Source organism: Prinia subflava, chromosome 19, assembly GCF_021018805.1.
Source record: "Prinia subflava isolate CZ2003 ecotype Zambia chromosome 19, Cam_Psub_1.2, whole genome shotgun sequence".
NCBI lineage: Eukaryota > Metazoa > Chordata > Aves > Passeriformes > Cisticolidae > Prinia > Prinia subflava.
Genome location: NC_086265.1, coordinates 12,678,762 through 12,694,531, shown reverse-complemented (window position 1 = coordinate 12,694,531; position 15,770 = coordinate 12,678,762). Strand labels below are relative to the sequence as shown.

General features: G+C 57.8%; 1 protein-coding gene across 19 annotated transcripts; it reads right to left on the bottom strand.

Moving 5' to 3' along the window:
- Window positions 1-8,897: 8,897 nt before the first annotated feature.
- Window positions 8,898-15,390, bottom strand: LOC134560112 (collagen alpha-2(I) chain-like). Of its 19 annotated transcripts, none has more exons than XM_063415718.1 (13): window positions 15,177-15,390; window positions 14,688-14,749; window positions 14,473-14,545; window positions 13,073-13,792; window positions 12,815-12,894; window positions 12,437-12,537; window positions 12,239-12,308; window positions 11,950-12,048; window positions 11,292-11,423; window positions 10,737-10,912; window positions 10,530-10,656; window positions 10,265-10,361; window positions 8,898-10,164 (listed from the first exon to the last, which is right to left on the bottom strand). In XM_063415718.1, the coding sequence occupies exons 1-13, from the start codon at window positions 15,373-15,375 to the stop codon at window positions 9,734-9,736; spliced, it is 2,367 nt and encodes a 788-aa protein (XP_063271788.1). In that variant the 5' UTR covers window positions 15,376-15,390; the 3' UTR covers window positions 8,898-9,733. The 19 variants fall into 19 exon arrangements, with proteins under 19 accessions (XP_063271788.1, XP_063271790.1, XP_063271789.1 ...); XM_063415720.1 differs by having other exon boundaries at window positions 10,530-10,635; XM_063415719.1 differs by having other exon boundaries at window positions 14,473-14,542.
- Window positions 15,391-15,770: the final 380 nt, after the last annotated feature.

The following is a 15,770-nucleotide window of genomic DNA, read 5'->3' as shown; positions in this document are numbered from 1 at the left end:
GCTGCTGGATCAGGAATGTGGTCTCCCCGAAGCCTTGGAGATGATCTGAGATGATAAGAGAAGGTCCTTATAGCTAAATGTCTAAAATGGCTAAAAAAATTTTAAAACTCTAAAAAAAAGCCCAAAGAAGCAGGAAGTAAAGGACAGGAATAAGTTCTTGGTTCCTGGAGTGCAAGGAGGTGGATTGTGAGGGGACCTGTGCTGAAGGCAGGACATTCTCCATGGTCTGTGAAGGAAGGGATGGAATCATACCCAGATTTGCAGGGCTGAGTTACTGAAGGTGGAAAAGGCAGGGGCTGCCTGCAGAGAATTCCAGGAGGAGCTCGTAATGGTGAGTGAGAGGGTGACAGAATGGCAGCTGGAATTCAGTGGAGACAAATGGAAATGGATGCACATAGGGAAAACCAAATGACTCCAAATGGACCATAATGGGCTCTGAAAAATCCCCACTCAGGAAGGAGGGCTGGAGTTATGAGGGACATTTCCGAGGAAATGTCAGCACAGCTCTTTGCAGGGGTCAGAAAAATGGGAAAATTGAATGATGGGGACAGGCAGGGAATGAAAAGGAACCATCCTGGTAAAACACAGAGGTTCAGCTGCAAGCAGGAAATTGGGAGTCTTCCCTGTCCCCATCCCAACTTCCAGAGGCACAGGGCAGAGGATTTACTAAGAGGAGCAAGAAGGAAGGAAAACCAGACATTATTGGGTGCAGAGCAATTAAAGAGAGGCCAAAGGGAATCCCAAAGGCACAGGCAGCTGGAGCCAAGGAATTCTCATCTCTGCAGGCTGGTGCTGCTCTCCAAGGCTGCCCTGACCTCTGACCACTGTGGTTATTGCTGCTTCAGGAAAAGAGATCCAGGGCAGGACTGTTTGGGACAATCCAGAGGAGTGCAGAGATCACGGAAGAACCAGCACATGGACCCAGGTCCCGAGCTCTCATTCCAGGCTTGGCCCTGGTGTCTCATCTTCATGGCTGTCTGAGGCTGTCCTGCTCTGTGGCGCCACTCAGGTGAGCGGCACCCAGAGCCCCAGAGCACCCAGCAACACTCAGGTGCCTCCTCACAGGCACCAGTCAGAATTAATTGTGTCTTCTGTCCAATCGTGGCACAGCCGGGCTCTGTTTTCACCTCCGCTCATGTCTCAGCTGTGGGCTCAGCCTGGAGCTCAGACCTTCAAACGTTGTGAAGGTCAAGTCCTGTGGAGCTCATCCCTGTGGAGCCTGAGCTCCTTCTCCTCTGCTTCCCAGTCTTTGTCCTGATCACCTCTGGCAGGGCTTTCCTTCTCATTTCATAGGGACTTTGGGATTCTACAAGATTTCACAGAAGCCCAGAATGGTTTGGATTGGAAAGGACCTTAAAGCTCATCCAGTGCCACCCTGCCATGGGCAGGGACACCTTCCACTGTCCCAGGCTGCTCCAAGCCCTGTCCAGCCTGGCCTTGGGCACTGCCAGGGATCCAGGGGCAGCCACAGCTGCTCTGGGCACCCTGTGCCAGGGCCTGCCCACCCTCACAGAAAGGGATTTATTCCCAATATTCAGTCTAAACCTTCCTTCCTTCACCTTTAATCCATCCCCCTTGTCCTGGTCACTCCATGCTCCTCTGACAATGTGCCTTTGAAGTTATTACAGGTCCTTTGATTAGAGAACTTGGTAAAAATCTTTAGGAGAGTCAAGTAGATCCTGCCCATTGGATCTCTGGACCACTCGATCTCCTCCCTTGCTGCCTCCCTCAGAAACTCCAGGACAAAAGCCTGGCTGAATTTCCCAGGAACGGTCTCCCGTGCTCCCAAATTCCCCTCCTTAGTGCAGTTCTACCTCATTTGAACATCACTTTTAATAACCTGCCGTTTCTGGAGCTGCTCAGGAGCATTTTTTCCAATCAAGGTCTCGCTGCTTTCTTTCCCTCTGATGGTGAGGAAGTGTTAAGTGAGAGCTTTCACAGCAGAGTTAATGTTGTTAATAGCTCAGCTATTTCATCCTTGAATTCCTTTGGAGCTCTGGAATGAGAACCAGCCGGCACCACCTGAGTGTTACCGTTTATTTTGTCAGGTTGTTTTATAACTTTCCCCACCAGGACATCACTTTGAGCCACATTTCCCCCATCAAGGTTTCCAGACTGAGGATTCCTGGAAACTCTTTTTTCCTGGAAACCTACGGTTGGTTCTCTGCTGCAGTTTGATCCTCTTCATTCCATGCTTTGGATTATTCCAGCTTCCTGCTCAGGTGTGTTTGGGAAAGAAATACCCCTGGAAGGCAATGCCTGAACTTCCAGTGGGCACTGGAGGGATGCAAGGGCCTATGGATGGTGTGGAGGATGATCCTCATGGAAGATCCAGGACTTGAAATAATTTTGATCCAGTCCTCCTTCCACTGCTGCCTCCCTTTCCCCAGGATAAACACCAGGGTAACCCAGATCCTTCAGGAGCAGCCGCCAAATCTTCATGAAGGAGTAATTTTTTATATGAGCAGAGAGTGATAGATAAGTTTTAAACCAAAAGAGGAGAGATTTAGATGGGATATTGGGAAGGAATTGTTCCCTGTGAGGATGGTGAGGCCCTGTGAGGGTGCCCAGAGCAGCTGTGGCTGCCCCTGGATCCCTGGCAGTGTCCAAGACCAGGCTGGACAGGGCTGGGAGCAGCCTGGGACAGTGGAAGGTGTCCCTGACCATGGCAGGGGTGACACTGGAGGGGTTTTAGGGTCCCTTTCCACCCAAACCATTCCATGTTTCTATAATTCCGTGTGCTTCTCACCAGACAAGGCTGGAGGCAGGAGGCAGCAGTGGCCAAATGGCCAAATGATCCCTGGCCTTGGCCACTTCCAGGGATGAGGCAGACCCAGCTTCAGTTTCCCCCACATCCCCGTGCTCTCCCCCAGGCAGATCCATATTCTCCTCCATCCCTTTCTCCTCCTCCAGGAGCCTCAGTTGTGCTCCCCAAATCCCCCTGCCCCTGTCCCAAGCTTACATTCCTCCAGCCCCTCCCAGCTCGGAGCTGCTCCCTGTCTCCCACAGCTCGAATTCAATTCCAGCCTTGTTGAGCATTTCAGCGAGGCTTTGGCTGTTTGCTGGAGTTTGTACCCAGCAGGAATTGGATTTGCCGTGCTGTTAGAAGCACTTCCTAGCTGGGAGAGGGAGCTCTGGCAGCATTAACATTCCGGTCACTGTGTCACCGTCACTGAAGGTGCCACTGCTCCTTTGGTGCTCCCTCCCCCTGCTCTGGAGCAGCCTCAGGTTTCTCCTTGGGCTCCGTGAGTGGCCAACCCCCGAGTGCCAGTGAGGGTCAGGATTCATACCTGGAGTGTTTAACTCTTTTCCAGCCCCATTTTTCCCTTTTTCCAGGTGCACAGGAGCCAGCAATGCCCTGTGCCTCTGGAAGAGGAAACATCCCAGGGAAACGCTTCCCTGTGTTGTAGGAATGACAGTCATAGAGGATCGGGTGCAATTCCCTCTTCCTGCTGCTGCCTTTGACTCCAAGCAGGGCTGGGCTGGGTTAAAGCAGCCTCTGTCCAGCAGCAGTGATCCAAGAGGTGCCAACAAGGATGAACATGAAGGACAGGAATGTGTCCTGCTCTAAAACTCCCAGTGAGGCTGGACACGGAAACCTCCTGGATTATGAAGGAGACTTTTTCCTCACATTGCTTTGGCTGTGTGGGGAAAATCCATGTGGAGTTTCCCTGGGATGGAGAATTTGCTCTGGGATAGATCTGCTCTGCTCAAACCCACCTGAGAGTGGGGCAAAGCTGCTCTGTTGGAAGCGGTGAATGGGGAGAGACCTGCCCAGGGAAACACCAGGAAAAAGGGAAAACTGTTCCTTATCCCTCCTTTGTGGGTCACGGATGTCCAGCACTGCCCAGGCTCCCCAGGGAATGGGCACGGCCCCGAGGCTGCCACAGCTCCAGGAGCCTTTGGACAGCGTTGCCAGGGATGCCCAGGGTGGGGTTGTTGGGGGTCTGGGCAGGGCCAGGGGCTGGATGATCCCTGGGGGTCTTTTCCAGCTCAGAATATTCCATGATTCTACGACAAGCCCCAGGCAAGGCTTTGGCTTTAGGGTGTTTCATCCAAGGCCTGGATCTCAGACACGGAAGGGCCATTCCTCCACTCCACGCTCTTACAGAGACCCCTGGCTCAGGCTGACAGAAATGCCCCAGGCAGCGCTTGGGAAGCGCAGCCTCCACAGGGAAAGGAGGCCGGCACCTTTGGGAGCTCCCAGCAGGGAACGCTCCATCCCTGCTCAAAGCCGCTCCGCCGCACCCAGAGGTGCCGCCGCCCTGCACATCTGTACCCGCAGCTTTCGGAGGAGGGAACCCTCCGAGTGTCCAGGGCTGCGGGAGCCGCTGCGGTTTTACTCCGTTCGCGTTTCCCGAGCGCTCGGGCCGAGCCGCGTTGTGCAGGGCGCAGTTGCCATCTAGCGGGGCCGAGCATCCCTGCAGAGCTGGGGCTGCTCCCTGCTCCTCGGGAATACCGCCAGGGAAAAGCTTCCCCTTCACCCCTGGGATGAGCACAAGGTACCACCACTCTCACCTGCAAACTGTGCAGAGATTTAATGCCCAGCCCCATGCCGACCTTGCTTTTAGCCCCGATCCCACTAATTTTAGGCAGGATGGATCCTCTGTGTGTGGCCATGGGAAAGAAAAAGCCACAGGATGCTGTTATGGGAATTTTCTGCCTGTCTGGGACTCGGTTTGGGCTCTGAGGCTGCAGCTGCAGCTCCAGTGCAGTGTTCAGTGACTGCAGAGCTGTTCTGACTCCTTCCCTAATTGCCATATTTTCCAGGGTTCTAATTTAAACAGGAGCTCTGAGTAATTCCAACACCCATTGGATGCAGCTCCTGCAGGGAATTGGATTAAAAAAAAAAAAAAAGTAATAAACCATTTTTTTCCCACAAATGGGAGCTCCTACAAATCAACAGCACACAAAAGGTGCTGCCCTGAGCCTTAGAGTGAGACCCCTCCCCAAACACCCCCAAATTCTCCCCAAAACGCCCAAAGGTGCTCAGGCTGTGATTCCTGATGTCAATTCCACAGCTCTGCCTTCTGTGAGCATCCCACATCTTGAAAAGATTTGGCAGATGCTACAATTTGCTGACCTTTGTCCAGGGAGCACCAGGAATTCTCCAGGATTTCATGGAATGGTTTGGGTGGGAAGGGACCTTAAATCCCATCCAGTCCCACCCCAGCCTGGCCTTGGGCACTGCCAGGGATCCAGGGGCAGCCACAGCTGCTCTGGGCACCCTGTGCCAGGGCCTGCCCACCCTCACAGGGAACAATTCCTGCCCAATATCCCATCCAGCCCTGCCCTCTGGCAGTGGAAGCCGTTCCGTGTGTCCTGTCCCTCCATCCCTTGTCCCCAGTCCCTCTCCAGCTCTCCTGGAACCCCTTTAGGCCCTGGAGGGGGCTCTGAGCTCTCCCTGGAGCCTTCTGTTTTCCAGGTGAGCAGGAGGAAAAAGAAAAAAGGGAAGAAACAGGAATAAATAAATTAGAAAAGTTCAATCCTTGAGTAGAATTAAACCATTTCCCCTCAGGCCATTCCTTGTGCCAGGAACCAGCTCCATGTGCCAACATTCCCAGTTCAAACCAGCTCAGGGGCTTGGGACGTGCAAACTGAGGCACTGGTAGACATTCCAACACCACAGAACAGCTCAGGATCCTACAGAATCCGAAATCCCTTTCCATGGAAGGGAGATGAAGGTGGATCAGCTCATTGCAATCCGTGTGTAAGGCCCTGCTTTGAGAAGGGAGAGGCACCAGGACCTCCCAAACTGCTCCATTTGTTGGCTCCAAGCACCTCCCACTCTCCCAGCCCCTCCCTGCTTGGCTTTTCCATTGCTCACTCCCGGATTTCTCCCAGTCCTGCTCAAACCCAGCCGTGTTTCCTGGGTTTGTGTCAGTGTTGCTGTAAGGGAGACCTTGCTCTCCAAGTTCCATGAAATGAATTTTCTCTTATTTCCAGTTGTTTTAATTGATTCTCCTTTTTTTCCCCCTCATCTTCTTCAGACTTTCCCCCTTTTTTCAGTAAAGTGTGGAAAAGTTTCTTTCACCAGATTTTACCTTTTTTTTTTTTTCCCTTTACTTTTTCCTGTGGGAAAAGAGAAGGGATTTTTCCCCTATTCCTTCCCTCTGGGATTGGGAAGTGGGGCCATTTCCCTGCTCTGCTGCTCCCTGACTATCAAAATCCTCAATCCCAGCAGGGCAGCAAAATTTTCATCTCCTTTCTTATCATTTATCCCCTGACAAAATGGTGGCAGATATTGCTTTTCGTTTTTCTCATTTCTTTCCCATCATTTTCCATCTTCTTCTGTGTGATTTCAGTGGTTTCCTTTCATTTTTATTCCCTTTTTCCATCCAATTTTCCATCCAGTTTCTCACACCGCCCAAGCAGAAAAATATTTTCTTTGCTCCTGCTTGAGTGGGTGGGTTTGCTTTGGGTTTTTTCTCTTATTCTCTTTTCACAAGGGGTGAAAGAACAATCCTGAGGAGAGGCCCTCAATCCCATCCCATTCTCCCCCCTTCCACTGTCCCAGGCTGCTCCAAGCCAAATCCAAGCTGGCCTTGGGCACTTCCAGGGATGGGCAGCACTTCCAGAATCAGCCAAATTTCAGGCAAATTTCCACCCTCACAGCTCCAAGTTTCCCAGGAAAGTTGGGAATTTCTCCCCACAGGCACAGTTAGCTGGGAGTATCCACAGAGAGTGGGAATGAGAGGAAAACCCCAACACCTGGCTGCCAGGGCCATAAATGATCACAGGGGATGTTTGATGCAAAATGCATCTAATAAATTTATTACACCAAATTATGAGAATGAATTGGCCCTGCTTAATGGGCAATAATGGACGAGGACTGAGCGGCATTCCCAGCCATTCCATGGAAATGATGGGATTCCAACAAAACACAGCCCTGATGGAGCAGAGCTCCCTGGGGATGGGCAGCCTGAGGAGTGCAAGGAGCGGAATTCTCCAGGCTGGGTGGGAATTTTTGCTGAGGGACCACCAAAATCCCCTTCCAAGCAGAGCTACCCTGTGAAGCAAAACACGCACTGCCTCTTGTGGCTTTCAGAGGGGTTTAGTTACCAAATGCCTTAAAATGGGAATAAATGGTCTGCTGGAGCAGCATCCTACAGGAATTGCTGGAATTAGGAGGACAGCAAATGTACCTTTAGTTCAGCACTGCTGCACCCTCATTACTGTGGGCAATAATTAACCAGGAGAATAAAAACATCTTTTCCAGGCTGATACTGCCTTGGAATGGCAGGAATTAAGCAGCAGGTGGTCCTCCCTAAACCCACCCTGCTCCCTCTGGCATGGCTGGAGTTCATCATCACCATCCAAGGAATGGAGGTGATTGTCCAGGATTGCCCGGGAAAAGTGGGAATTAGGGAGGTTCATTTTCATTTGAGCCTTATGAGGCTGCTCCAATCCCCAATGTCCAACCTGGCCTTGGGCACTGCCAGGGATCCAGGGGCAGCCACAGCTGCTCTGGGCACCCTGTGCCAGGGCCTGCCCACCCTCCCAGGGAACAATTCCTTCCCAATCTCCCATCCAGCCCTGCCCTCTGGCAGTGGAAGCCACTCCCTGTGTCCTGTCCCTCCATCCCTTGTCCCCAGTCCCTCTCCAGCTCTCCTGGAGCCCCTTTAGGGCCTGGCAGGGGCTCTGAGCTCTCCCTGGAGCCTTCTGTTCTCCAGTTGAGCACCCCCAGCTCTGCCAGCCTGGCTCCAGAGCAGAGGGTGAGGAGTTCCCAGTTCTGCACTTCAGAACCTTTAACAGCATCAGCAACATTTCCCTTGGCCAGGGAGCAAAGCAACCCCTGGGATCCTCTGGATGGCTCCAGAGCAAGGCAGTGGCTGCAGGTGTCTGTGCTCAGCACATTCCAGCTGCACCCCAGGATAGGAAAAAAGGTCAAAAACTGGGGGGAAAGGTGAATTCATGGATATTTTTAGAAGTCTGACTCCATCTGCTGCCTCACAGCTCCTCTAGAGGTTCCTCCCAGGAGAGTGTTCCATTGATTCCAAAATCCCAACAGAACCTCAGGGCTGTAAAACTCCATCCCAAGACCATTCCCAGCCCACTTCCCGTTGGAAAGGACACATCCCACTCCAGAATCGAACCAAACCAAAGACCTCCATTAAATAACATCCTTTCTGTTCTTTCTGTTTGTTTTGGTTTTTGTGGTTTGTTTTTTGGGGTTTTTTTTGGTTGGGTTTTTTTTTTTCCCTGGGGAATAATTTCAGGTTCTTGTGACAGTGGGAAGGCTCCAAAGGATCCAGGACCCTGCACATGGCACCAGCACTGGGACTCTGCACCCTAAAATTGGACACCCACCCCTGCCTGGAACCCTGCACCCCAACCCTGGAACCCTGTATCCCTACACTGGGACCCTACAGGCCCAAACTGGGTCTCTGCCCCCCAGACTGGATGCCTGCACTCTCTGGGACCCTGCACCCCAACAGTGGGGCCCTGCAGTGTTTGGGGCCCTGCACCCCAGCTCTGGGTCACTACCCCACCACCCCAGACTGCACCCCCAGTGGTGCCCCCAGCATTCCCTGGCTCTGGGACATCACAGGGAACACCTGGGGCTCGGACAAGGCGGGAAATCCCCCAGGATGAAGTCCTGGCTGCGACCATTTAGGGATTTGGGAGACATTTCTCTACCAGTCTTCTGAGGAAGGATCAGTTTTATGCCCCTTGGTGTCACCCACATGTCCAGGAACCCTGAGGCTGGCAGAGACATCCCCAGAGCCTTGCAAACATTTGGGGTTTGATTAAAAGCTCTGTATGAAAATGTGTTTGTGGCACTGTTCTGGTTGTGAAAGTTAAAAGGAAAATCATAAATCCTGAACTTCAGCCAGGGACTGGAATCCCTCCTGAGGGATTCCAGATTTTCCCTGATCTCACATTGCAGAGAAACATAATAAAACCCACTTTTATTTTCATTGGAAAGAGAGCACACAGATATTTCAATCCTCATCCCTTCCCTCCCCCTGGAACAAGGCACAGCAATAAAATCCTGCAAGAAATTTTCCCCTTTTCACGTGAAGAAACTTTCCTTGGATGTTCTGCAGATTAAACCAGCACTTCCCAAGGAGATGTGCCGAGAGGGAAGAATGGGTTTTTCCTTGTCCAAATTAAATTAAAGCATCCAGACAGAACAATTCCCTTGGGTTTTTTCCATTAAACCTCTCTGTCTCAGGGTCAGCAATCTCAGCTTGGCTCCAAGGGCAGATCCCACTTGTCCAAGGGTTCCAGGATCTGTCACAACCTCATGGTGCTTCTTAAGGAACTTGCAGGAGATTTGTTCCACCTATTGTAATTCCAGAACTGGGACCTCGGTGTCCAGGGAGAAAACTCAGAATCATGGAATCATTAAGGTTGGAAAAGAGCTCCAAGATCACCAAGTCCAACCTTTGACCAAATCCCACTAAACCCCATCCCAAGGCACCTCATGGACCCATTTTTGGACACTTCCAGGGATGGTGATTCCACCACTGCCCCAGGCAGCCTGTGCCGGTGTTTAATTGCCTTTTCAGCTTGGATTTTTTCCCAGATATCCAACCGGTGTCCTCATGGTGGAGCAGAAAAGGAATTGTCACCTCCAACCTGCCCCTGGTTCCATCCCAGGGTGGGAGATGGAGACTGAGCAGAGGAGGAGCTGCAGGATGGGAAGGAGATGTGGGAGCCCCGTGCCTGACTCAGGCAGGCTCTGGAGAGGATTCCCGGGATTCCGTGGCCATCCCACCCGATTCCCTCAGGGGTCACTGGTGCCGTGGCACGGTTGATGGTGCTGGGAGCTGCCTGAGGTCACCAGCCCCACTGCAGGGCTGTTCCCACCAGGAATTGTGCTCCGTGGTGGAGCTCTGTCCCTCTCCCTTCGCTGGCTCAGCGCCGGGGCTGTGGCAGAGGGGAGGTCCCCTCGCCAGGCTGCCCCCGGCCCTGCTGGGTCCCCCCGGAGCCCGGCGGTGCCCCCAGGGCAGGCGGGCTCCGTGCCCTCCCCAGCCGCAGCTCCTGACCGGGGCGCGGGATGGAGCTCAGGGGCAGGGAGGGGGCGCGGGGGGACCTTCCCTGTGTCCTGCACAAGAGAGAGAAAGGTCCGGTCAGCCAGGTTTGGGAGCTCCAGGAGCATCCTGCGCACATTCCTGGCTCCTCTGGGCTCCAGGTGCAGACACACATCCGTGTCACCTGATGGGCATTTCACCACACTGTGCTGACACGGAGCCCCTGCAGGTGATCTGGGGGTCCCCGAGGCTCTCTGAGACCCCCTGAGACCCCCCCAACCCACCTGAACCCCAGCGCAGCCTCGGAGCAGGACCTGGGGCATTCACCCGCATCGGAGGCGCCCTGGGGGCTCCTGGAGCCTTCTCTGGCTGCTGCCCCTCCTGCGGGGGCACAGAAACGCGGCTGGCACCGCTCCCCGCCGCCCCGCGGGGCTGGGGACGGGCGGACAGCCCTGCGCTCCCAAGTGAGCGCTCCGAGGAGGAGCGTGGGCTCCCCCAAGGGCTGATGCTGTCACGGGCCCCCTGTCCTTCCTCCCAACCCCAAATCACCTCCTGGCTCTGTCCGGCGGCTCCCAGGGCTCCCTGCACCCTCTGCCATTGCCCGAGGCGCCGCTGGATCTGCTGCCGGAGCCCCCGCAGGACGTGGAGAGCGCGGCTGGGGGAGGGCAGGGATGAGCTGGAGGGGACAGGGAGGGAGGCAGGGAGGGTGGCACGAGTGGGACCCCCCTGTGTCCCTGGGCAGCTCCTGCCACCCACCCGAGCGCTGCCGGAGAGGGCCCCGCTCCCGCGGCACTGCCGGGGCGGGGGCCGTGTCCCCACGGGGCCAGCGGGGGGGTCCCCACGGGCGGGGAGCCCCCAGCCCGCCCCGGCCCCGCCGGGCCCCGCGGGCGGCTCGGGAGATGCTCCCGCAGGACGCTCGTGCCGGGCCGATCCTGGAGGAGCGGGGAGAGCGGGATCAGGGCAGCGCCAGCTCTGCCCCCCGAGCCCGCTCAGCCTCTCCCGGCAAAGCTCTGGAGCCAGGTCGGAGCTTCCCGGGCACACCAGGAGCCCCGGGGCTGAGCAGAGGTTTGGCGGGAGCAGAACAAAAACAGAAACACCCGGGGGGGGCTCCTCTGTGCCCCGAGCCACCCCCAGCGCAGTCCAGGCCCCCGACATCAGTGTGCCCCCTCCCGGCGGGGACAAAACCTCAGAGGCCTCCGAGGAGCAGCACATCTGGGCTGCGGTGCCCCCCTGGCTGACCCCTCCCTGCGGGGGCCACAGCTGCGGGTGTGTCCTGCCCACATCCCCGCCTTCCCTCCGCCCTTCCCTGACCTGCTCCAGGGCCTCCCGGAGCTGCCGCAGCGTCTCCTCCTTGTCCCTCTGGAGCAGCCCGTGCAGCCGGTGCAGCACCCGCAGCCGCTGCTGCAGGAGGGAGCGGCTGTCCCGCTGCAGCTCCCGCAGCCTCTGCAGCAGAACCGGGTCAGCCTTGGCTGCCCCGGGCCCCTCCAGCCCCGGGAGGGCTCTTCCCGAGGGCAGTGTCCAGGCAGGATGCCCAGGCCGGGGTGGCACTGCCATAGCCTCGATGCCCATTGGAAACCAGCTGAGGTGGGGTGGGTCAGTGCCAGGAATTCTCACCCCGGCCTCAAGCCCTGCCCGCTTCTCTGCCCTGCCCAAAATTCCAGCTCTCCCTGCCTCTGCCGGGCTCTCCAGGGCTCTGCTGACCTGCAGACTCACCCCAGTCTGCCTACAGCCACAGGGGAGGTTTTCCCAACAAATTCTTCTCCTAAGAGCCTCAGTCCCTCAAGGAAACCTCCCCGCGGATGAATCCAGTTTGGCTCTCCAGGGATTTGGGCAGCACGGAACGTTTCCCATGGGATGTGCGTGGCTGGAAAAGGGGCTGGGCTGCTGACAGGGGTGTGGTGAGTGTGCTCCTTCCCATGGCCCCTCCGGTGCGATCTTGGCCCCTCTGGAAAACCGGGAGTGCGCTGACCTCCAGCAGCTCCAGTTTCTCTTCTTGTGAAGTTGCTGTTTGCCTTTTCTCCTTGTCCAGCTGCTCCTGCTCCACGCAGGCTCCCTGTCCCTGCCAAGACTGGAAAATCCCCTCTTTTCCCATTCCCGCATCTTTGCCTCTTCCAGGAGTCGGCTCTGGCCCTCCCACCACACCCAGGAGAAGCAAAGCAGAGCCATGGCTGTGGCCAGCACAGGCCCCCCAGCCTGTCCCTGCCACCTGCAGCAGTGCCAGGCCAGCCCCTGCTTGGGCCATCTCGAGGTCACCTCACCATCCTCTGCAGGTCCGTGTGGCACCGGTGAGGGGTGTCCCAGGTGTGTCCCAGCAGTGCCAGGCCAGCCCTGTGCCAGGGACACCCCCATCCCCAGTCACGCCACAGCCCAGCTCTGCCCTCAGGGTGCCCAACCCCTCTTGGGCTTCCAGTGCCACCCTCTGCTCTGGGGCAGGAGCCATCCCTGGAGTCCCGTACCTGGCTGTGTCCCCTTGGCTCCAAGGCTTGGCACCAGCTCCCAGCTCCCGTGTGTCCCCCTGGCTCCTTCGCAGGGACCAGTGCAGTGGCACCGCCTGCCCCTGGCATGGGGATCGGGGTCACAAACCCATCTGCCCCTTTTCCATGGCATTTCCTCGTGCATTTCCATGGCCACCACGTGGCACACAAGCACCAGGGCCAAGCTGGGTGTCCTGGCCACATCCCGCTGCTCTGCAGATCCCAGCAGGAAGCAGAGCCAGGAGCATCCCTGCATCCATCCCTGCCCCACCAATACATCCTGCCCCAGCCAGGGCTGTGCCCATGGCAGAGCCCAAACCCCAGACCCCAAACCCCAGACCCCAGACCCCAGACCTGTACCTTGCAGGGCAGCCCCCCACGCAGCCCTGGGGACACAGGTGACCTCCATTGCCCAGGGGCTGCCACGGCTGTGCCAGCACCTGCAGGGAAAACAGCATTTAGGAGAGGGGGCCCCACACACCCACAGAAACCCCGCAGGCAACAGGGGCTGATCCCTGCCACCGTGTCCGTGGCCCTGCCATGTCCCTTCCCCTGCTTGTCCCAGCCCTGCACCCCCCTCCAGCGCCTCCCAGTGCCCCATGGCCAGCCTGGACTCACGCCTGCTGCTGTCTGCTCCTTCCCTGTCCATGCCATCCACAGTGAAGGTGACATTCCCTCCATGTCCCCAGAGAGCTGGTGGCTCCTGTCGCCTCATGCCCAGGTTGGGATGTCCCCTGGTCCTGGCACTGCTGGCCCTAGGAAAACTGCTCCCAGGAGAGCCTGTCCTTGCCCCAGCCCTGCTCCTGCCAGCAGAGAGCCCTGGAGTTCTCCAGGAATGCCCAGGCAAGGCCACGGCCAGCAGGTCCCCACGGGGAGAGTCCCTGTGGCCCAGGGCTGGCTGGGCAGGGGGGGATGGCCAGGGGGCCCCCCAGGCCACCCCCCCATGGCTCCGGCTCAGGTGGGAGATCCTCGCTCCCAGGGACTCCAGGCTCTCCCTCCTGCTCCGGGATGGAGGCCTGTCCTGCCGGGGGGCTCTGCCCAGCTCCGTGGCTGGCTGTGGCCGCATGTGCAGGCTCCTCCCTGTGGGGAACACGGACTCATCCTGCCCAGGGTGAGCTCCTTCCCCAGGGACAGCCCCAGCAGGCTCCTGCTGGCCCAGCAGGGTCTCCACCATTCCCTCCCAAAATCTGGCAGCAAAGTCCTCGGTGCAGACGGAGCTGGAGCTGCTGCAGTGGCCCGGGCTGGGCCGGGAGCCCAGGAGCTGAGGCCAGGAGTGCTCCTCTTCCCATGGCACAGGGCTGTCACCCTGGGCACACCCGGCACCACGTCCTGCCGGCTCTGTGGGGGACAGCAGAGCTATGAGCCAACCCCAATGGGAAGGAGCCATCCCATCCTGCTGGACTTGAACCACCTTGCAGGGGCTGGCAACTCCTGTTCTTAGCAAGGAGCACTTAGGGTGCACCAAAGTCCCGACACTGAACACATCCCACCCTCTCCTGCGAGATCCTCCACTGCTTCCAGTAGGAAAAGCCACAATATCATCCTTGTTTTCATTTTAAACCAGGGTAATTTTTGACATTGATGCTGCCAGGGCACAGCTTGGCAGGAGGGCAGTGCCAGGAAGGGGCTGGCAGCATCCAGGATGGGGCAGGGATGCTGTCACCTCTTCCCAGGAAGAAATTTTCTCTAATGTCCAATCAAAATCTTCCCAGCATAACTTGAGGCCAATTCCCCTTGTTCTGTCCCTGTTCCCTGGGAGCACAGCCCGACCCCCCCGGCTGTCCCCTCCTGTCAGGAGCTGTGCAGAGCCACAAGGTTCCCCCTGAGCCTCCTTTTCTCCAGGCTCAGCCCCTTTTCCAGCTCCCTCAGCCTCTCCTGGGGCTCCAGCCCCTTCCCAGCTCCCTGAACCTCTGCTCCATCATCATTCCCAGCCAGGCTTTGCTCTGCAGGACAACTGGCAGAGGGGGCTGGGGGCTGAGCAGGGCTAAGAAGGGCTGAAGTGCCCCGTCCCCACTCACCGGCCATCCCAGGACACTGCAGGGGAGGATGGTCCCCACTGCCACCAGTGCTCGGCACAGCCACACCTGGCTGCTGCAGGGAGTGGAACAGGGAATGGGGCACTGCCAGATGTGTTCACCGGGGGGGACAAGGCAGGAGCATCCCAGTGCTGGTGCTGCGTTTGCAACCCCGCAAAGGAGCCCCGCAAAGGAGACCCCCTTCCCACAGCCCATACCTGGATTTGCCGGGCATCAGCAGAGTCCAGATCCAGGATCCTGAAAACCCCGGGGCCCAGGGCTGCAGAGAGGGGGAAAGAAGTGCTGAGGGTCTCAAAGCGCTTGGGGGTGGGCCAGAAATCCCCAGGGGGTTTCTCCAGTGGGGCCAGGGAGGGCAGGACCACCCTGTGCTCCCAAACCGCTGCACGCTGGAAGGGATGGGGCAAGCCCGTGCCGGAGCAGAGGTGCGCTGCTCCAGGCGCGCTGCTCCAGGGCTCGGTGAAGGTGCTGAGACCGACACAGCCCGGCCTGGCCCGACCCCCTCCGGAGCTGCGATGCCAGCGGGTGATGGGGCCGGGGGTTGTTTTTCCTTATCCCAGGGCACCGGCTGGAGCTGCGCTCGGGAGCTGCAGGTGCCCGCGGCCACCGCCGTGCGCAGCGCCCGGAGCCCCCCGGGCGCACCGCGAGGGGCGCAGTGCCGGGGTCCCCCCACCGCAGCCCCGACTCACCTGGGGCCGGCAGCGAGGAGGCAGGAGCGGGACGGGCAGGGCTGTGTGTCCCTGTCTCCTGGCAACATCCCGCGGGGACCGGTCTCAGCCTGCCCGGATTCCCCACCCGCCTCCGCAGCCCCTGCCCGGACCCTCCCCCAGCTCCCCCGGGCCAGCTCCTGCCCCACACCGCGTCCCCCGGGCAGCTCGTCCCCACCATCCCCGGGGAATCTCCGTGCCTGGGTACCTTCTCCTAAGCCCCATTTGCTGTCCCATATTTCCTGTTCTCCCATGGGCTACCATCTTCCCCTGGGACATCTCCACTGCCATGATCTCCTCTCCGGGCCCATCTCCCTCCCAGAGCAAACCCTGCCCTGGTTCTCCTCCTTCAAACCGTTGCTCCCAGATAATCTCCTTCCATGCTCCCGCTTCCCTGGACCTCCTGTCTTGGATAACTCCTCTGGATCACCTCCCCTCCTGCCCCTGCAGCCACCCTGCCTGGACCATCTCCTCCCCTTGGCAATTCCCCCCGAATCCTTCTCCTTCCCCGAACCACCGCTCCCCTGGACTTCCCTGTCCTTTGGGCAACGTCCTCCTCTGAGCAACATTCCCTGG

What these genes read in the sequence shown, in the direction of transcription:
- LOC134560112 (XM_063415718.1), bottom strand. Translation starts at nt 15,375, where the DNA reads ATGGTGGGGACGAGCTGCCCGGGGGACGCGGTGTGGGGCAGGAGCTGG. An exon ending in GCAGTGTCCTGGGATGGCCG is followed by an intron (nt 13,793 to 14,472) that starts GTGAGTGGGGAC and finishes TGTCCCCCACAG; the next exon opens with AGCCGGCAGGACGTGGTGCC. An exon ending in AGCCAAGGGGACACAGCCAG is followed by an intron (nt 12,309 to 12,436) that starts GTACGGGACTCC and finishes TCCCTGGCACAG; the next exon opens with GGCTGGCCTGGCACTGCTGG.